General features: G+C 42.7%; 1 protein-coding gene and 1 long non-coding RNA gene across 2 annotated transcripts; one reads left to right on the top strand and one right to left on the bottom strand.

Annotated features, from left to right (window-relative positions):
• Positions 1-1,639: 1,639 nt before the first annotated feature.
• LOC142829174 (uncharacterized) lies at positions 1,640-21,864 on the bottom strand. The gene is made up of 3 exons (XR_012903562.1): positions 21,747-21,864; positions 8,244-8,384; positions 1,640-1,952 (listed from the first exon to the last, which is right to left on the bottom strand). It is a non-coding gene; the product is annotated as an uncharacterized LOC142829174 (long non-coding RNA).
• Positions 4,682-10,326, top strand: DBX1 (developing brain homeobox 1). The gene is made up of 4 exons (XM_006111487.4): positions 4,682-5,448; positions 6,057-6,158; positions 8,269-8,471; positions 8,882-10,326. Exons 1-4 carry the CDS (start codon positions 5,079-5,081, stop codon positions 9,251-9,253), a joined length of 1,047 nt encoding a protein of 348 aa, XP_006111549.2. The 5' UTR covers positions 4,682-5,078; the 3' UTR covers positions 9,254-10,326.
• Positions 21,865-22,045: the final 181 nt, after the last annotated feature.

Below are 22,045 nucleotides of genomic sequence, written 5' to 3'. Positions count from 1 at the left end.
CTAGCTAGATGGAAGAGTCTATGGGGCAGAAGCCCTGACTCTTGCAGAATGGGGAACAGGTTTACACCGCCAGGACTACTGACATACACATAATAAACAATTCTTTAGTCCTGGGTCGTTTCAGCCACAGATTCCACTATCAAATCAATGAGAAAGCGATAACAAAATAAGGCAAAGAGGAAAATCTCAGGGAGCAATTTGGAATCCTCAGAAATATTTCCACTCTGTTTTGTGGGGTTTTAATACATAAAAGCAGAAGGGTGGGGCGGGGGGAGAGAAAAGACAGAACGACTGGGACACACTAGATGGCGGCGGGGGGGGGGGGAATCAACAAAGGGGCAGGTGAGAAAAAGATAACAGATAAAGACGACAAAGTGATCCAAAGCTGAAAGAAAAGAAATTAAACAGGCTTGGAATGCGTTAGTAAAGCGCAAGCAAGACACAAAGGCAAAACTAAAGTTAATTACTTTTGACATGATCAGATCATATGGTTCCATTTGAGAATGTGTGCTCTCTGGGCTGGCTAGAATGAATGGTGGGGGAGAAGAAAGTAGCTCTCCCCTCTAGGTCTCTCTGCCAAGTCTGGGTTGTGCGCTCTATCCAAGATCCCCTCTTTCTTTACGCAGGAGGCGGGGGGAAGGGGAACACAGTTAACCACCTGTCAGGGCTGAGGACACAATAAGGCAGCCCCAAAAAGAGCTTTTCATGCATGCGTAATATATTTGTTCAGCTATTCACTTAATGAAGCTGATAAATGTGATGCAAAACAATAGTCAAGTTAATCTATTTAGTAAAATGTTTTGAGACTTTCAAGCGATGTTAAGGAGGGCAGTGTGTTCGGGGACATTTTCATTTCAATACGCTCCTCTCTCCCCTCTGGGGGGGAGGGGGTTCAGGCAACCTATGTGAATATAATTTCTTATAAATGTGTCTTTAATGGGTTTAATTCACCCTTGCCAGCTGTTTTTTAGCTATTTTGTAAGAGCAAAACAAACGTGCCAGGCTTGGAAAGCTAATTAAAATTAGTTTCGGTCACTGGGGCCAAGCTATATTTCCTGCAAACCATCTGCTTGATTGGCACAATAGAAGGATTTTCAAGAAAAAGGGGGATCTAGAAAAGCTTTGAACGAACCAACAGTTACTGTTCCTTGTGTTGAATTCTAAAGGTGAACGCCTTAGGTGTCTTAATGCAGCTTCGCCCCAACAGCCTCCATTTAAGCTCTCAACGAGGTGGATAAGCATCATTAAAGAGCTTGGAAACGCATTAACTCGAGAGATCGCGCACCCCCTCTTGCCCTCCCCCCAGGAAAAAATAAAAGCCGCGGATCTCTCTCCTCTATAGTTTTTCAGAACAAGTCAATAGTGTCCATAGTATACAGAGCCTTCCGCGCTCTGCAGCAGCAGCAGCAGGGGAGCTCCAGCCAGCGCACTACCTGGTCTCTCAGCTGCATTTGAGAGCGTTACAAAGAGTTTCAGGAGTTTACGTGCGTGTAAAAAAAATGTTTAGCAAATCAAAACCAATAAATAGCCATAGAGCAACCCGATGGCTAACAAACCTATCTCCTTTGATCGCTGCACGTGTAAAAGAGTTCATTGAACTTGGAGAGGGGTTTAAAGATACCCCATGTGTATTCCACTGTATATTAAGTTAAAGTGACTGGGTTTTTTTTCCTGGTTCATTACAATAAAATTAGAATGTTTCATTCTTTTATTGTTTTGCAATTGATCTACAAGCCCAAGGCGGGTAGGAAAGACAGTAAAGAAGTGTACGAGACACACAACCTCGGAAATGCTGTTGAGATCTCCATTTTCATGAATAAAAGTATGAGAACTGCTCTGAAATGGATTCGTGATTATGATTTGCAAGCTGGGCAAATCTCTTGGCAGGCAGTTGACTAAAACGTTGCAGAGCTTTCAGCAAAACCCTTCCGCAGCTCTCTTTTTACGCGGACCTACAAAAACAAACCACACGATCATGATGCTCTGTTGCTCCCACTCCCTGGTCCCTGCCTTTAAAAGTTAGTTCCTGCCTATTGTGCCACTAGGATTGAGACCTTGTAAATATGACTGGCACGGAGTGACAGTGAACAAAATGATACTACACGGGAGGAAATGATCTAATTGACACAAACAAAATTCTAGATATGAAGTAAAGCAAACAGCAAAGTTCTGGCTCTCCCGGACATTTCCATGCGGATTACCAGACGGGGACGGACACACGCAGACTTCAAAGTCCCCCCCCCCCCCCCCTTCCATTTTTTAAACTAAGAGGGGGCGACAAAGAACGTGAGTGACTTTTAAGAAATAAATTTGAAGATAACGACATTAAAATGAATGGCAGGAAGCACAAAACCACATGAGCATAGGTCAAACGGCATTAGTCACAGGTTTTATCTCCAGCCATTAGAATTCCCTTCTCTTAAATGATCACCGACTTTGAAAAGAAACTTCCAAAGGAGATCACTTAAAATAAGATCCTTTCGTCCGATTTCTTGGTTTCTTTTGGTCTATCTTGCCTTTCAATAGATGTCTAGTCCCTTTTGCCTTGGTGCTTAAGGAATTCTTTAAGAGTGTGCTAAGACATCTCCCAAGGAACTGCGTCCACGTGTGCCTCAGCATGCGCTTGACCCAACCTTCCAGAAAATGTCAGCCCCTTCTTTAAAAACCAGAGAAATTAGCAGCAGTTGGTCTATAGTGAGGCAGAATGTCCCCAATGTATATGTAAAGAAAGGAGTAAATCATCTCAATGGAACATAATGACTGTAAAAACTATGTGTTCTCAGATCCGCCTGGGCTGCTCTTCTAGACACTGAAATTCTTCTGGGAAATGCAGAGTATTGGAAGTGAGGGGGGGGGGGGATTTTTTTTTTGCAAAGGTCTGTTTGTTTTATTCGCTACTGTTCCACTTGCCTGAAAGTAACACCTTGAGAGCAGTCATGCATACGGCATGGGCTCGCCGTGCCCGGAGGGGAAAAGCGTGTGGCACTAAAAAGAGGTAAATGCAAAAAACAGAGCAGGATGCGGTCCCGACAGACTAAGCCTCCCCACTGTGACTTGGAGTAGGGCGTAAACTATGCCAGCGTCCAAGTGCAGGTGTTTCGAAACTGGACTTCATTTGATCTTATCTTGCTGGGGTTTTCTTTCTTCCTTCTGCAAAACGGCAACGCTATTTTTTTAAAAAGTTGTCAAAACTAATACAGAAGATCTTCCGAATCCCCACACACTCTTCTTACAATAGGTTGTTGGCGCCTTGGAATAGCATTGGGGAAAACTTGTCAGCATCACATCATTTCGATGGCTAATTCCGTCCCGTCTAATAAATAACTGTTTGATTTGAATCAAGGGAGAGGTTTAACAGACTTTCTTTCTTCCCTAATGTGATATAAATCGCAGATGCACTTTTATTGAATGGTTAAAGCATCGACATGGAGATAATCAACACAAAACACACGGACAAAAACCATCGAGAGAAATAAAGCTGGTTAATAAGATTTTTGAGAAAGCTTTGTGTTAAAAAGTAAAAAGAGAAAACAGCTGAAGGTGACAGTTAGTTCATGGTTAATAGGATAAAGGCTGCATGGCTGAGGCTGCACACTTCTGCTTGCAAAGGTTCAGCAACAGCAAAGACCTGAATAGGGTACTTTAAAACATTTAACACATCTGTTATATTCTTTAACAGAGAAATCAGGTAAAACAACTTTCAATAGACTCTTTCATCAACCTACCCCAAAGAAACTTAGCTATGATTTCATGTATTTCCATATTTGCAATTAAGAGACTGACAGAAAATCACGTTTAAACTATTTCCTTTCAAATATTATTTTGTTCTGAGCGAAAATGGTGGTCTTTCTGTTTGAGAGACACAAGAATACTTTCAGACAGTTATAAAAAGCCATTGAATGTGACTGGGGAGGGAGGTGAGGAAGATACAAGCTAAAATGCAGTTGTCAAAAAATGGAATTCACTCAAAGAATATTTATATAGCAATATGGATCAATACTTTAGATTTTTTACTCGACTTTACTTTCAAATAATGTTTATTTCTACTGTTATTAAAATAGATTAGATAAACCCTACCAGAGGATTTAAAACCTCAGCTGTTTGTTGTGTTACTAAAGAGTTTTATAGGTCTTTCCAATTTTTTGATTTTCATATTTCCTCATAGTGCCTTGTGAACTAAAATAACTATTACAGTGACGTTTATTTGCCAACCTGTTTGAACACATACAATTACTTATTTACCAGCCAATCACCCTCAGAGTTTTAAAAAAAACAAATGCAACCGTTCAGATCAGTTTATATTCTTTCAAAATGTCTGTGGGATTGATTTTGTGGTAAGAAAAGCTTGTCCTTTATGTACAGTATACTTTGCAAATTTCACTGCATACCAATAGCGCAGTCAGAAGACAATCAGATCCGATATCAGGATCTTTTCGTCAGCAGAGTTTAATTTTATGTTTACTAATTTGTATCTTCCATTATTCAAAAATGGAGATTTTTTTTGACAGCCTGAAGTTAAGTTTGCATGAATATTTATTGATTTATTTCCTAACCTCGGCAGGGGAGCAGCAAATAAATTTAGTGCTTTCTTTAAATAATTCTTTTTCTATGAGGCAAGATGTCATTTGAAACTTTTAAATAGGCATTTAATTAGCCTGTGTGTGTTGCTTCTGAACAAAACCCTGCTGGGAGCCTTTGGAGAAATGTATTCCAAAGAGGCGGTCAATATGCAAAATTGATGACTACACGTTCTTTGTTGCAGGGCCATTGTGCACTGCTTGTTTATGAAGTCTAATCCAATCATAAATTGCACCCCTGGACCAATCAGGAAGCCCAGAACTCTCGATGAATGAAGCTCAAGTGGAGAACTTTGTTGAACCCCTTTGTTCGAGCTGTCACTTCTGAAAGAGCTTTAACGGGGCTGACCACTATAAAACCCATCATGCAGGAGGAAGGGCAGAGAGAACCCTGCCAGACTTACTAGCTGGATCTTTACTAAAGAGGTTTGCAAATCAGATTTTAAAAACACACCCAAACCAGTTCCTTGGGCCCGGGCTAGTATTTGCTCAGCCTCTGCCATGATGTTCCCAAGTCTCATAGCTCCTCCGGCGGTGTACCCGAGTCTCCTGCGGCCAACTCCTACTTTAACTTTGCCTCAGTCTCTGCAGTCAGCCTTTTCGAGCCATTCCAGCTTCTTGGTGGAAGATTTGATCAGGATCAGCAGGCCTGCCAGCTACCTGCCTAGGAGCGGCCCTCCGCCTAGCATGTCCCCTCCAACCTCCGGGGCCAGCACCACCAGGACAGACACGGTGACCTCAGAGCTCGTCAACGGCAACACCTCTAGCGCCAGGAGGGTCTGTTCCCCGCAGACCTCAGTCTCCTCCAGTAACGACTCCACTTTCCTGAAGTTTGGGGTCAACGCCATCCTCTCGTCCACCACTAGAGCAGGTAAGCGCCCAACTCCTGCGTTGAGTGTGTCAAGGGGACTGGCCGGAGCTCTCTCCTGCGCACTGTATTCCAGTCGGAAAATGATTATGTACGTTGGGGGGGTGTGATTTCTCCCTATAAATCATTGCCATTGCTGGAGAAATCGTCAGCTGGGTGTTTGACGGAGGGGGAGGGAGGGATGAAAGGAGGGAGCGTCCTGGAATCGAGAAGCAGAGACCTTCTGCCGAGCATTCATTGACGAGAAACGGGAGGCGTCCCGCCGCATTGCCTCCTGAATGCTGGCACAAATGATGAGGGTACCTCTCCATTTTTGGAGAGGGGAGTGATTGGTTGGGTGGGTTGTAGAGTCTGATAAACGATGCCTCGGGACCCTCTCTCTGCCGCGTGAGTATCCATTCAAAACAAGACCCTCCAGGCCCCGGATTATTAAACAAAAATAAAGTAAAACCAGGCAGATTCATTTGATCCGCCGGCATCTGCTTTAGGGACGAAATGTTGTATTGCGCGGCTACTTTATCATCTCCACTGCTCTCTTCCTGGGGCTGGTGGAGTCGGAGGAACGGTAAATACCCTTTTTTTCATTTGTTCGTGTTTTTATGTTTTGCCAGAGACCTCCCCTGCGTTGCTTCCGAGCGTCCCTCCAAAGACATTCTCCTTCCCATACTTTGAAGGATCCTTCCAGCCATTTATCAGATCATCTTATTTCCCAGGTAGGTCTTAAAGCTCCGCCTCCTGCCCCCTCCTGACGCCTATCCGATCGCTCTCCTCCATCCCCACCTCCTCCCCTTACTTCTTCCAGGCATATCCCAGTAATATTTCTCCGTCCACCCTTGGGGGTTATGCTCTAGTTCAGAGGTTGGGCTGAGAACAACATTCAAGAATCAGTCGCGCCAATTTGATGCCCTATTTAGCACAAGCGGTGACTGCTTGACATTTCGTACCAATTCTCCCCTGATCTACAAATTAGCCGGAATTGTCATGGTCCAAATTTGAGGCGGTTCCCTTCTCACAGAGAAGCTGTTGGCATCCTCTTCATGGCTGCGGTTTTCCCACAGAGTCAGTGCTCTCTGCCGGTGATCCCCAACAAAAGTTTCAGCACCATGACCAATTTGGTCAGCTCCCTATGGGCAGCCACACACAGACCTAGCGCTGACTTTACCATGCTGCTGATAGACATTTACCAGCCATGGGCTAATTTCCCATTAAGGGTCATTCAGTGTTTCAGTATTTTCACAAGACCACATGGAGCGTTCCCTTGTTTGGGATATTCAGTGTGGAAAAAAAAGGCACATACCCCCAAATTCCTGTCCATTAGAAACTTTACAAATACTGTACGATCTGTGCCGGTAAGCAGAACAAATCAAAACTACGACGAAAATCCATTCATTCACTTTTCCATTGCCTAGCTTATATCTTCAGTGTCATACTTACTAAATATTACCTACCCCCTTCTCCCTGTAACTGTTACATTAAAATGCAAATCTTATCGCCTTACAACCAGAGCGTATATTAATCATTTCGTTCTTAAGGCTCCGATCTCGCATATTTATCTATAGATATTAGCCAAGAATGGATATTAAAATGTAATCAACTTTACACTGATTAAGAAAGCTAAAAACAAAAAAGGCTCAGGCTATTGAAATCTCAGTCTTATAACTGAAAAGTGTTAGGATGTGGAGGGCAACAATTTTTTAAAAAATTAATTAGACAAACAAGCTATTAATATTTTTTTAAAAGAGGAAGAAAATAATCCAAGCTCTTCCATTCATGCTCCTGATAATGGAATTTGCTTCTTTTCTCCAGCATGTGAATGGCCTAACAAAAACAACTTGAGCTTTATAAATAGCTTTTCATGTCCATTTAATGAAAATGATTTGGGGAAAGAGAAGACTGTGTCATCAGTATTCTCCCAAGGAGCTTGGCATGCAGTTGTGTTTAGTTTGAAAGTGTAAATCTCTTTTGTTCCAATAATATATGGCTTTAGCTGCTTGTCCTCAGTCTTTTTCTGTTAGTTCATTACTACACAATTACCATTCACGCTTCATTAGAATCTCTGTCTCTCTTTGGGATTTTTTTAAGGCGAAACTGTGCCCTTTTTATCATACCAATACCATTGGGAACCAGTCAATGTGCTAATTAGCTGTTACTTTTCATGTTTTCGGATTGAATTCTTCAAGTTTTGTAAGGGAGGGGGAGAGGAAGATTAATATAAAAAAAGATGAATACGGATTGATCAAAACTGCATCTAAAGAGGACTTTTTTGTTCAAATCCGTGAAGTCCCTCATTTTCATCTCAAGAATAATAAAGTGCCTGAAATGATAAAAGCTTCTGAAAAATCAAATACTTTGCACCGAGAGACAGAGAAAAGCTTTTTTATTATACCTCTATCTTAGTCGGCACGCCTCGCTTTGCCTTTTCAAGCTGCAGACCTTTGAAACACATAACAAAACAGCCCACTATGGATACATTTTACACGTTTCAGTTGATGTATCTAATCCTAGTTATCACTTGTTGAAAGGGACAGTTATTTAAGCGTAAAGTCCCTTTCATTGCTTCAGGTTTATAGGTGCTGGTCCATTCAGGGGGATGTGTGCACAGCGTAAAACGGGGGGGAAGGGGCGGGATAGGGGGAGCGTGAAAGAGACCGAAAAGGATGAAAAAGAGAAAGCAGAGGCGGTGGAAAGAGCAAAGGAGTTCAAGGGAAGAAGGGGGAGAGAAGCGGAGAAATGAGAAGGGGGGGGGGGGGGGGAAGAGAGCCTGGCCTGCTTGCAGTTCCTTGGCTAGCTCCGCTTACTCTCTGCTCCTGTTTCTTTCCACAGCGTCCTCCTCCGTGGTGCCCATCCCTGGCACTTTCTCCTGGCCCCTGGCTGCTCGAGGGAAGCCCCGCCGAGGGATGCTTCGCAGAGCGGTCTTCTCGGACGTGCAGCGCAAAGCTCTGGAGAAAATGTTCCAGAAGCAGAAGTACATCAGCAAGCCAGACAGGAAAAAGCTGGCGGCCAAACTGGGGCTCAAAGACTCGCAGGTAAGTAACAAATCTGACCCCCCCCCCCAGTGTGTGCGCGGAGTGGGGAGGGGGTCGCTTCCTCCTGGGCCAGCTGGACTCTCTCCGAGCCCGCAGACCTCAGCAGGGCGGGCTGGGAGCGCTCGGCGCTGCGCAGGGGCGCGGATCGAGTCCCGGCGGCGGGCGTGGGAAGCAGGGAGGGCCCGGCTGGTCCGGCTGGAGGAGGTAGCACTCCAGGCAAGTCCAGAGCGGGGAGCGCAAGCCGAGGCATCGCTAGGGCAGCAAGCCGAGCAGGGTTGCCCGCAAGAATCCATAGCCTGGTAGTGCCCACTGCGCCCCGGGGGGGCGATAGCAGCAGCCAAGGGGCTAAGAGTCTCCCGGCGCTACAGTCCGTGTAACGGGGCCATGGCTCTGTGAACCCTCCCGTGCAGGTGAAGATCTGGTTCCAGAACCGAAGGATGAAGTGGAGGAACTCCAAAGAGCGAGAGCTCCTCTCCTCCGGGGGCTGCAGGGAACAAACCTTACCCACCAAGTTCAACCCTCATCCCGACCTCAGCGACGTGGGCAAGAAGTGCTCAGGGGAGGAGGAGGAGGAAGAAGCAGCGTCTCCTCTCTGCCCAGCCAGCCCCCGGCACACCTTGACCTTCCACCAGTCCCCAGAGCATCTGCACTTGAGGGACAGACTGGACTCTCAGATGCCCCCCTCTCCGTCCCACTCCAGCAGCCCCAGCAAACCCTCAGACTTCTCAGACTCAGAGGAAGAGGATGATGAGGGGGAAGAGGAGGAGATTACAGTCTCTTAGGTCTCCTGCCCACCCCCACCACAACAGGGGACTTTGCAAAGATGCAAATCAATGACTAGAACATATAGAAGTGCTATCAAATTGAAGAGGTGGTGTCCCTTCTGAATATCTCCATGACTCTCATACACAGGTTATTTATGGCATAGCCAGGTCTAGCTACACTTACATTCCTTTCCTTGTCTGTTTGCTCTGCTTCTGAAGCCTTGTATACATGCCATCCATTAATTAGCCTTCCCCTTTGTATCTATGGTTAGCAACCAAACTTGTACAATAGCTCCATTTCCCCCATGCAATCCAATGCCCCAGAGAAGATAATTTGAACTTTGGAAGGCATTCTTGGTATACAGCAAGTAAAGAAATGGAATGGAGACTGGTTTCTAGACAAAATCATGGTAAATGCCATAATCCTTTTAATTAGATTTCAAGAGAATTCCCAAGTATTAAGGTATGGAAATTATGGAAGCTGTATGGCCTGATCTTGGTACCCTTATTTACATGAGTGGTCCTTACACATGTGGAACTGTTCATGGGCCACACACAGCTCCTCTTAAGCACACCCAGTGGTCCAATACTCCATATGTGTCAGTGGGATACATCTGAAGTACATTCTTACTTAACTGGGAGAACCTGGCCCACATAAGGACTGCTGGCGTGAACAAGGGTTTCAAAACTGGGGCCTATGTGCTTATATTTAAATTGGTGCAGAGATACTATCTATGAAGCACTCGCTAAACCATTTTTAGTTTTATCAATTTCTACATTGCTTCTACAATAGGTTTAATGTGGAGAGAGGAAAATGGATATGCCTCTTTGATTTTTGACTGAACTTTGCTGTCTTTGCACAGCTTTTTGAACTGTACACTATTTTGTACACTTACGCTGTATGGATATTTTATACCAAGGTTATTGTGAATGAGTATAAAGATGGACTGATAAGATTTCTCTTTTGTTTTTAATGGTTTTTAAGCTAAAAAAGTAGCTGTTTAACTATGTAACTTATAAAGAAACACTTTTATTTTGTATTTTATGTGTACAGATTTTAAATATGTATATATAATAAATGCAATAATGCCAAATAAAAAGTAGATTTCTGTGGTTGGTCATGTCAGCCATAAATTGTGCCTTGGGACCAGTGGTGGATATAGGGAAGGGCGAGCAGGGAAGCTGCTCCCGGCCCCACGCTTCAAGAAGCCCTGCGCATGTGCCGTGGCACCACAGCGCATGCGCCATGTCAAAGGGGGGGGCCAGCAAAATTGTGCTGCCCTGGGCCCAGCAAAATCCTCATCCCCCCTTGCTCGGGACAAAGGAATTTATGAAGGTCAGGAGAATAGCAGGCCCAGAGATTGAACGAGACCAATGTCAGCACTTGAATTTAAAACTGATACATTTATATTGTGTTACTAAGATTTAAAGTGCATGAGGCCTGTCCTGCAATCCTTTTTCCTAACCCTATCCCTACTCTCACAAATAATCTAACTGCATTCCTGTGCATGAGCAAGAGCTTCCATTTCTACCTTGGTTGCCTCAGCTGAGTCTTCTTTCTCAAAGCTCCAACATTTATAGCAAGATCAGAGGGCAAATACTGACGATCCCATGGGCTCAGTTCTACATGGTGGTGACCAGGTACCATGCAGTCAGAATGTTTGCATTAGAACACTGCAACATCAAGTTGGCGCTCCTTTTAGCAATTCAGTTTGGAACAAGCAGACAATTTAGAAGCCTTAAGCCTCATACTGCATACACTTCTGGGTGGAGAACTTACAACAAAATATTACCATGATCTGGTTCCAAGCTAGTAATAAGATCCACAACATCCCAGCAGAGTTGAAGTAGGGCCTGTGACCAGAGTTACCTCTAATCTTTTCCATACAGCTGCAGAATAAATGGTTTTATGTGCATGAGACGTGTGAACGTGCACCACTGCTAGAAATGAAAAACCCAGCCGAGGGCACTCTGCTAATCAGCTGTGCGGCACCTGAATACTTCCTGAGCAGCCGCACAAGTGCACAGCGTATGGGGAAACCTGCCTGTGACTTATTTATATTTCAGATTCATAGTCTGGACTCAATTATGTTCCACTAAAGGTCTATGATTACCATTTACAAGTAATTTAAATATCAAAAGCACACAACGTCTCCCATTAAATCCAAAGGAAAATCATCCCATTGACTCCAAAGGAAAATCATCATTAGGATTTACAACATGGAGCAATGCAATGGAATTAAGCAAAGGAACAATTAGGCTGAATATCAGGAATTATGGGGAAATCCCTAACACTTGTGGAATAATCTCTTCAAGGAAGTTATGGGAGCCCCATGGCTAGAGACATTTAAAATTGGAATGGAGATTATACCGCATGGAATAGCTCTGAACTGATTGCAGGGATGGATTAGATGATCTAATAGGTCTTTTTCATCTCTAACGCCTATGATTTACTCAGTGGGTAATTGTAAAGCTGAACCACAAAGGAAAAGATATTGACAATTGCTGAAGCACTTATTTGGCACTGGGTGAAGGTGGTTTTTCTTTTTTTTTTTTTTGGTATGTGCTTAAGTCTTAAAAACCCAGGTACATCCCATACCTTGTGCCCTTTCTGTTCCAATACTATCATTTTGTCAACAACTAAGTTTGGGTCAGGATTCATAGTTGACCTACTCACTGACAAGTTGGAGAGCATTTTCTCTCCTTAATCTCATTTAAATTAGTGTTTTTAGGACCAAAACCCCACTTACAACATAAGATGGCAATATTCATAGCCAAGAGTTTTAAGTAACTAATGATTTTGGGTTTCCAACCAGAGATGCCTTACAGGAGCCTGATTTTCTGAAAGTGTTCCCATTTCTTTGAAAAATCAAGCCCCATTAAGGAGTCTGAAGCTGGAAAGCCAAAAACACTCTTTACTTTTAAAACTTGTCTCTAGGCCCTTCTGAACATGATGATTGAAAAACAACAATTGTACATTACCAGTTATCGTCTCATTTGAGCACAGTTATAAGCGGGAGAGGAATTCTTCCTTTGTTAGGAGATGAGACAAAATTAGATCAGTATATAATATTACCTTCTCTTCTGCCCCATTCCCATTATCTGTGGATACATTACATCACTTCCACTGAGCACAGTTGGACAATTCAATTCATGTAACATCAAATGAGCTTTCATCAAGATGTCAAAATATAGCATTAATTTGCATAAAGTTATTTAAAAAAATACAACATGCATAATTAACCTTTGGAACTGATTGCTACACGATCATATTAAAGTAAAGAGCTCAAAAAAAGGGTTGGGGTAAAATCCTGGCCATATTAAAGTCAATGGCAAACTCCCATGGACTTCAATGAGGCCAAGATTTCACCCTAGGTAAGTGTATAATGAGATCATCTGCAGTTATTTTTTTTTTAACATATATTCATATGAGAACTAAAGAAAAAGCTATAAACACTCATAGAGTAGCCAAACTGCAAACGACAGGGCAGAAGAAAAGATGTGTTACATAAACAGATCATTCCATAACTGCACATTAAGAAGTTTCTTGTACCACTTCCAAAGAAAGGGTCCCAGACTAGATATGAACCATTAGTCTGACCCAGTTTAGCTATACCCACAATATCATGAAGGGTGAAATACTCTCGGATGCGATGGGCCAGCACATAGGGTGACCAAATAGCAAGCGTGAAAAATTGTGGTGGGAGTAGTAGGCGTCTATAGAAGGCAAAGCTCCATTTATGAGGACACCTGATCACTCTACCAGCACAAGACTTGTGTAGTACACCTGTTCTTTTGCTGGCTTTCTGAACTGGGGTGAATTTCACCCCATTTTTTTGTTTGTTTGCACTGACTTAATAGATGAGATTTTCACAAGTGTCATTAAGATTGCAGATTTCTGAATACTTTGCACTCGTAAATGTTAACAAAGTAAGATAAACTTCAAATAAAGATAAATAGAAATCTTAACACTCTACTGTTCCAGTAGCCTATTCTTTTCTTAGTTATTGTTGCTCACCAGTGTCTTTCCACCAAAACACTTTTTCACTGCTTGAAATTAATTCAGACTTACAAGGTTTTGGTCTTTAAAAAGATTAGACAGACATTAAGGGTGATGATGACCAACTAGCTGAACATTAATTCAAGCTAAGGCTGGATGGATACTGCAGACATTTTTCAGTGCATAAATTTTTAATACGAATTTCATAAAAATTTTAATATGAATTGCTCATGAAGAGTAGACAACCATGTAGTTTCCTCAGGATGAGGGGATGGCTTTGATTTTTGCACAAAGATACTATTATTCACTTGCTATTTTAACAAGAAATTAAAGGCAGATCGAAACTGTGTAACATTAACTATAATTTTTGTGAAGAAATGTGTAACCTGGATATTGATTTTAAGACCAACCCAACTGCTCTTGGTGGGACTGATGTCATTCTTTCTATCAGATTATACACAAAATGGGAAAACTATTTCAATCCATGGAGAATGTTTTTGTGTAAAATTTCTCTTGCATGTATTATTTAGGATTGTTCCTTGATCTTTAACTTTGTGCTATAAGAGAGACAATTCTGGTATCAACTCTTTTGCACTCAAAAAAGAAAAGTGAAAAAGAAACAATTATCTTTAATTAAAAGAAAGCCACACTAGCTGACCAGTCACTTGTGAAAGTGGAATGTGTATCTATTGGCTGAGACCCTGGAGGTTTTTCACCTTCCTCTGTAGCATGGGGCACAGATCACTTGCTGGAGGATTCTCTGCATTTTAGGGTCTTCAAATCATCATTTGAGGACTTCAATATCTGAGATATAGGTGAGAGGATTATTCCAGGAGTGGGTGGGTGAGATTCTGTGGCCTGTGTTGTGCAGGGGGTAAGACTAGATGATCATAATGGTCCCTTCTGACCTTAAAGTCTATGAGTCTATTAAGAAAAATGCATTCAAAAACTATTTCACAAATGACTTTTTCCACTAGGATCAAGGTTTGCACTTTCTGCTTAAATACCACTCCTTGGCATTGCATCATGATTAGTCATCTGAAACTGATTTAAAAATGGACTTGAAAAATCAAACAAAATGCCAATATATTGCAAAGAAAGTTCAATCTTGATACTCAACAAGTTAAATATCTTCACCTGAATAGGAGTTCAAGCTGTTTGATGATTAATGTTCCAAGAAATTGATTCTCTAGGACCTTAGTATCTCGCTTAAAAAGACTGCTTCAGAAGATCCAGGACGGGGGTTATGATCTGAAATATACCTCAGTATACCAAGTTCTCAGGCTTGTAATTGAAAGCAGGGTCTTTTAATCTACTCTAATTTGATAAACACCCTGTCATGGCTCCTTCCCCACTCTGGCATGATAAATGCAGAAGTGGGGGCCAGCAAGTGTACCCCAAAGCCTTATCTACCAGGCTTTGGTATAAAACTTCCCCCAAAATCTTAAAAACCTAGATTTTGGAAATAAAACTTCCGCTGCCACCACCCAAATACTAATAACGAGATGAGGGGAAAGATCATTTGGGAAATCTCACCCCTATTATAAAAATCAGGACACACAAGTAACCAATGCCAGGTTAATAAAAAGAAAAGAGAAAACTTTTATTATTACAACAATATTCCTGTTGCAAGCATAAGGATCAGATGGAAAGGTAACAAAATATACTCATGGAGGAGTTACACCATGGGCTAGAACTTAATTAAAAAGAAAAGCCAAACATCTCTTAAGCAGTGCCAAATATCAGATCCCATACCCAACCCTTAAAACAATAAAGCCTAACGAAACTACCTAAACTTTACCCTACTTACAGAAAGTGAAGAATTATTTCTTGGAGAGAGCGAGAGAGAGAGACATGCTTGTCCCTCCCTGTAGCTGCAGAGGACTCACCCCTAGAGACAAAAGGAGAAAAGAAAAAACCCAAATTCCTTTGTCCCAGTTTGAAAGTCCCACCTACATTCCTATTGGCCACTCCACCTGGCTGGGTGTAGTTAACCCCTTAATCCCCAGGCTGCTGGCTAACCCTCATAATCATGACACACCCAAGGTAACAAATGTATGCACGAGCGGTCAGGACATGGAGAATGAAACATCTGCTAAGAAGGTTGCTGGGGCCGGGAGAAAAAAAAAAAAAAAGACCTCAGAGTGTCTTGAAAACTTTTCCCTCCCATGAACAGAAGTGAGCCCAGTAAAGGTATTACCCTCCTCTCATCTTGTCTCCCTTTCTCTAGTCTAAGTGTTGTTCATATATGCAAGTAAAAACAGCATGTTAGCATCCATCTCTGAGCCAGCACACTTAGCAGCAGTATTTTTTGTTTCTAAAGATGAAGACAATGAGAATAGTAATGATTACAGCATGCCATTCACACAGAAAATTCTCTGTCCTTCTTTGTGACAAATATTATTATGAGTGCAGCCCAATCCAAGATTAATAGTAATTCTTGGAAAAGTCACTTAACTTCTCTGTGATTCCGTTTAGGCATCTGCAAAATGTATGTCCTTCAATGTATGTACTACATGCATTACTTCTCAACAGTTTCAGAAGGTTTAATTAATACTTGTCAATAAATTCATGATCTTTCTGTTCATTTCTTTAGCACCTTTCATCCAAAGATGACATTAAGAATCTTCTCACTTATTAAATTTAACCACAAAATACAAATCAGTTATCACAGTAAGTGTAATTTCTATAAATGCTATTTATTATGCCAGAACTAGTTGTGACAATGAGGTTGGCAGAGGTTTGCAGTTTAACAGGAATTTTATACTTTATTTGTACTATATTTTTTCTGTTTCATAACAGAAAAAATATAGTAAAACTAGTCAAAATTCACATACTCCTTCATTTTTGCTAATATCGGAGTTTTTCATGGTGGTTTAACAAAAAAACGAGTCAATGAAGAAAAAATAGCATTACCAAAATCATCCCTCTCTGATATTTTTCACAAGATAGTCTCACTTTTTTTTTTTCTATTTTTTTGTAAGACAAGGCATGAAACATGCTGGAAACTGGTCTTTGGTTCTACATGTGCTGAGTATCAGTTACTCATAGGTAGTGTTTCTCTCAAGATTTGTCATGTTTTCTTCCCAACTAGAAAGAAACATAGCAAAGCAAACCCAATGTATTCAGAAGGGATGATGTCTCGTCTGCTGGAGTAACCTCTAGAAAGATGGAGTAAGAGAAAATGTGTGGGCATGCGCACGTATGAAATAGGTGGGTGGATGACAATTATGTAGCAGCAGCATATGAAATGCCATAGTTGTTGTGCCTAAGAGAGACAACCAACAACTTCTGCTGAGGAGACTATCTAATCTAGTCAAATCCACTACTAACCAAGCATGTAACTCAGTGGAGGAGCTTCCTGATAAATATTCATGACTGCAGTTTGGGAAAATTGCTTCATGTCGTTGTAGAGAAATATCTGGTCTGAAATTGGCTAGAATCATAGACCTAAATGCTAAAAGCCTAAACCTATAGTTAAGCACATAAATATGAATGGCTGGGGAGTTGTTGAATATATCTAAGGAGTATATGTCTTTCATTTCCATTAAGAAGCTCTCATTGTGCAGGATACAAAATGTGAGTTTGCCTATCGAGACCCACATATGGAGAATTCAGAATGTCCTTTTTATCTGTTCTGTAGCATTAACTAAGCTATAATTCCTATATCTAATTTTGTTTGTAGTCCTCTCAGAAATACCATATAGTGAAAGGCTACATATCCGACCAATGATCATCTCACAATGTGCTTGTCTGAAATGAGATGCTCTTTTCTGAGTTATTACAAACACACACACACACACACACACACACACACACGCACGCACACACAAATCCACTACTGATTAGAATCCTCATTTATCTGAATTAATTCCAAAGAGAGTCAGTGTGGTCCAGTGCAATATCCAAAAGAGAGAGAGGAGGCTGGCAAAAGGAGAATGAATGTTTGATTTTCCATTGATATTTTTTGCTATGAAAACATCCAGCTTTAAATATTGTAAATTGACTTGTGCCAAAAGTGGGCAAAGTCATTATGATCCAATTCAGCTAGTGAAAAAAGATGTATTCATTTATGACAGATGTGATAAATTGAATATTTGGAATGGGGGAGGGAGGGGAATTAGGAAAAAAAATGAAAATTACAGCAAGCAGAAAATACTTGTATGTTAGCAACCTGTCATGTGATTGAGTGAGGTTAATGGTGAAATACAACTAGAATGGGGATCACAATCTTTTGCTAGAATATCCACAACCTGTAGGAAGCATGCGAGGTGACAGAAAAGAGAATTAACAAAACATTATGAGGGACGCCTGGGAAATTCATGGGGTTTCAAATTATTTTGGAAAGATCATATAGACCTTGTCTACAAAAACTAGAATTAGTTCATCTAAAAGAATATCCAATTCAGTAGCTGTCATGGCATCTGAACTAGTAGCAACTATCTGGGATGCCCAGCAATGGCTGATTCAACCTGAGGCCATATAGCCATAAAAAGGGTGTTTCAGTATGCAGAAGTGATTTAATCTATGGGTTTGTCTTCATTATGCTGGGGATTAACACTCCAGCCATCAATCCACTGGCCATTGATTTATTGCATCTGCTTAGACACGATGAATCCATCTCAGATTGCTCTCCTGTTGACACCAGTACTCCATCAGAACAAGAATAGTAGCTGGCATCATGGGAGAGCAGCCTCCACTGACCTTACCGCACATAAGATGCTGCGTAAGTACATTGACTTTAGCTACACTATTTGTGTAGCTGAAATGACGTAGATGAAGTTGATGGTGGAGGTAGTGTAGACTAGGGCTATGAAAGGATATTTCTAATGACAGGGTTAGTACAGCTGAGAATATATGTGGGAGTAGCTTGAATCCCAGCACATATTGGGATAATAGGGAACAAACTGGAAAATAAAGCAGCTAGTAACACTGTACAAAAATGGAAAGATTGACATAGAAATGCCCTTGTATAAACAGTACTGTAATTCAAATGGCTAGTGCAGAAAAATTGAAGAATTGTAGCGGCTGTCAGTAAATAATACAAATTGACTTGACAATGGGTGTCACATGCATAGTTGTCAAACAGAAGTAAGAGACAAAGCAGGAATTACCTCCCCAAAGAGATTTAATCCTGGGATAGGTCTCCATCACTAGCATTTTACCTCTTTCTAATCCTAATGAAGATTGATGAACCATCAATAGCCGAGAAATCTCTCTCAGCTGTTGTTAGTGCACTCCCCTGTAACCTGGGTCATTACTTTGGGGTAAAGCGAACCTACCTCTGGCAGCCATTCCAAATAAAGTATCCTTGATCAGGGAAAGGATCATTAGAGACTGAAGTAAAGCTGATACATAAGACAACACCTTCACCTATCCATCTCCAGATCCCTTATACTGAATTCTGCACAGTCCGGGCAGCAGGGGCTGGGGGCTATTTAACCACAGTACATCCAGAAGAAGCAATACTCACTTTCACCACTAATGGCTATGGTAGGGTACATCTGTACTACAGATGGGAGTGGACCTCTCTGCCCAGACAGACATGCTGTAGTTCTCTTGAAGCACATGAGAAAAATAGCAACATGCTATTGCTATGTTCATTGCAGCACAGGCAGCAGTATGGGGTAGGTGTCCAAGAACAGGCCTGTCTGAACCCACGGGTCCAAGCTAGCCCAAGCCATTGTCTCTGTGGCAACATCGATATGTCTATTTAGCGTGCTTGCTCAAACAGAGCTAGCGAGTGTCTGTCTTCTCAGACTGGAAGACACGTTTTCAGCTCCAGCATAACCAGCCCACCTAGTGGCAGTTCTCAGTTTCACACTGGCCTGTTAAAGCTCAAGGTTCTGCAGGATGCTGTCTTCTAATCAGGGCCATTGACTCTGTATAGTTTGACTATGATAGTCACTGTCAGAGTATCAATGTTGGACATTCCTGTTCAGCTTGCAAGTGTGGAAAAAGGGCATTGTCCTTAAAGGAAAGAACATGAGACATTGATCTCTATCTGATCCAGGCATCCTATAATTTAGAACAAAAGTCACTTAGCAACCTGTGGCTAGTGCACAATGTTCAGGGCAAGGCAAAAATCTCCTCATGAGGCAGATATGCCTATCACAGCCTGGGAGTCTCTGTGCATATAGATACCAACAGGTATTTTGATTCCTTTTCTCCCTTTCCCTCAGATTTTGGTTTTATAAATCTGGTGGTAGAAAGGTACCACAGTAATAGGTAGCTGTTTCCTTTACTCTCTGCTTGCTATGCTCAGCCTATAAAAAATTAGCCCCCCCAAAACCTGTGTTTCTCAAGGCCAACACCATCATAGACTACGATGCATATAAATGTAAGTGACGGGATAATCCACATTCCAGCTAGCTATGGTGGAGTAGCACCTTTTAGGAACCATAACATGTTTCCACATGCTCCTTTAGCCTATTCATCTGGGATGCATCTTTCCACCAATTCATTTTTTGCTGATCACGTAAGCAAGTAATCACCCAAAACACCACCATCCCTTAAAAAAAAAAAAAAAAAAAAAAAAAAACCAAACAAAAAAAAAAACCCGCACACCGAAATACTGGAAAAAGAACTTAAGGATCTGATCTTTCATTGACCAAAAGGGGCAAGGGAGCGGGGGGGGGGGGGGGGGGGGGGAGGGGAGGGGGGGGGAACGACGACGGCAAGATATGACCAAATTAGAATTGTCTAGCTCTTACACCTCCAAAAAAGGGATCCCTCCCCTGTCACCCAAAAACATCACATGAATGTATATGAAACATATGCACAGGACACACCTCAACTCCCAGCTGGACTCAAGCAAAAGAATCCTTGATAGCACCCACATAATTTCACACATACTGAAAAAGAATACATGGCTGTTGAGGGGTAGAAATTGACTAGCCCGAAGTAACAGCCCGCGTCTACACGCAGCAGTGAAATGGGATTCCGATTTCTAAAATGGCAACCAGCTGGGAACATGCAAATCAAGCGCGGGATATTTAAATCCCAGGCTTGATTTGCAATTTCAGTTGCCCTCATTAGCCTCCCTAGTTCGATCTAGGGGGCTAGTTTAGACGTACCCTGAGTCCCAGCCCAGGGTACTGTTGGCAGTGGCTCAGTCCACTGCTTGCTGAACGGGGAATCTCACCGCACCACGCCGAGGTGCCCATAGACAATCCTCCGTCCTGGGCTACTTCCTACCATTCTCGGGGTGCTGCTTCACTCAGCTGGTCGGGTCCTCACAGACACCCTCTCTGGCCATGGCTGCTGCTGCGGTTGCTGCTGCAGCTCGGGCCAGAGCTCCTTCCCTCTGGTGGTTAGCCCTGAGTGAGCTGCCTCAGAGCCTTTTATACTCAGGCTCACCTGTGAGCATGCCCAGTAGGGCTATGGGTATGGGGCTCTCTCAGCCAGCTGGGCCCAGCCCACATTCTGTTCTACAGTGCGGGACTGAGATGCCCCGTCACAATGGCCATCGGCATCACCGACAATTGTAAATGCCACAGCACTGCATAATAGCCAAGCATGACACTAGGTCCAGTGGCATGGACCCATAACTAAGTAACCTACACTAACAGTCTTAATTCAAACCAACCCACTAGCCCTTAAGGCCCTCTCTCAGCTCCTTCAGAGGTCACAGACACAACTATTGTCACATTAATCACTCAACTAAGGAAATGTCATGTTTAGGACAGGGAATTGTCATTTACATGTAGTTCCCTTACAGTCCACCTTTGGCTCCTTAGGGCTTGTCTGGCACTTCTATCCAGAATAATTATTCTGGAAGAGCTGTTTTAGTAGATTTCCAAGCACATACAAGCCCATAGAGGCGTAGAATTCTACCCTGGGTGTAGGGAGCACCATGGTTAAGAGGACACCATGCAGCAGCACAGAATCAGAAACTGTTCCAACTGTCAAGGAAGTGCTACATAGGGTATGCCAAGATTTTTCCCTGTTTCCTCCCAATGGAGAAATGGTGGAAGAGGTAGGTGATGCATGGTTATGGCTCCACAAACCTCCCTGCACCCCTTTTTGGCTACACTAGGGGTGTGTGTGTGGGGGGGGGGGGGATTGGAGCAACACAAAGTGCACCAGAGTTCATTGCATCCAGGTCCCTTTCCCCACCAGGACTGCTGCTCTCCTGGCCTCCATTTATACAGCTTACAGGGAAGGGACCTGGATGCAATGAGTTCTGATGTTGCTCCTCACTCCCCTCACCCAGCCTCCTAATGATATGCAGAGGAGGAGTGTTCAGGGACAGAGGAATAGTAATAGCAGATGCTCCAAGCATTCATCCCAGTTTCTCCATGTTGTAGAGTGAGGGGTTCCAGAAGCACAATGCAGGAATTAGGGCCCAAAGGGGTAGTGTATCTGGGACATACCCAGGGCCAGTGTAACAGAGGAGACACCATTCCTATGGTGGGCCAAGGCACCAAAATATAAGTTCCCCAGAGCTCCATTTTTCCACTTGTTTCTCCTTGGTGAAAGGGCACTGCAACAGCAAGGCCCATTGCTTACCTCAGACAGGAAGGGAGTTCTGTGGCTGTGCCAAAGCTTGATAAAAGCAGAGCTTGTCTTAGGTGTGTGGCAGGGCTGGGAATTCTGCTTAGATTGACTCTTAGAAGAGAGGAAATTCCCCCTGATTTGCTGTTGCTGTGAGGGGAGTGTCTGAGGCAGAGCTGGAGTGTTATTCATCCCTGGCCTGATAGGGGCAAAGTGAAAGTGCTGATCCTTATAAATGCTTGGTCTTTTGCTACAGACTGCAGAGTGCTAGTTACTGTCAGTCCTAGGAGAGAAAGGCCTCAGCGGAGATGATG

The sequence above is a fragment of the Pelodiscus sinensis genome, chromosome 4 (assembly GCF_049634645.1).
Source record: "Pelodiscus sinensis isolate JC-2024 chromosome 4, ASM4963464v1, whole genome shotgun sequence".
In the NCBI taxonomy this organism is placed as follows: Eukaryota; Metazoa; Chordata; order Testudines; family Trionychidae; genus Pelodiscus; species Pelodiscus sinensis.
The sequence above is the reverse complement of the archived record's forward strand: the minus strand, read 5'-3'. Positions and strand labels throughout refer to the sequence as shown.

Coding starts and splice junctions, on each gene's coding strand:
- DBX1 (XM_006111487.4), top strand. CDS start 5,079: ATGATGTTCCCAAGTCTCATAGCTCCTCCGGCGGTGTACCCGAGTCTC. Junction 5,449..6,056: donor CTCGTCCACCACTAGAGCAG/GTAAGCGCCCAA, acceptor ATGTTTTGCCAG/AGACCTCCCCTGCGTTGCTT. Junction 8,472..8,881: donor TGGGGCTCAAAGACTCGCAG/GTAAGTAACAAA, acceptor CCTCCCGTGCAG/GTGAAGATCTGGTTCCAGAA.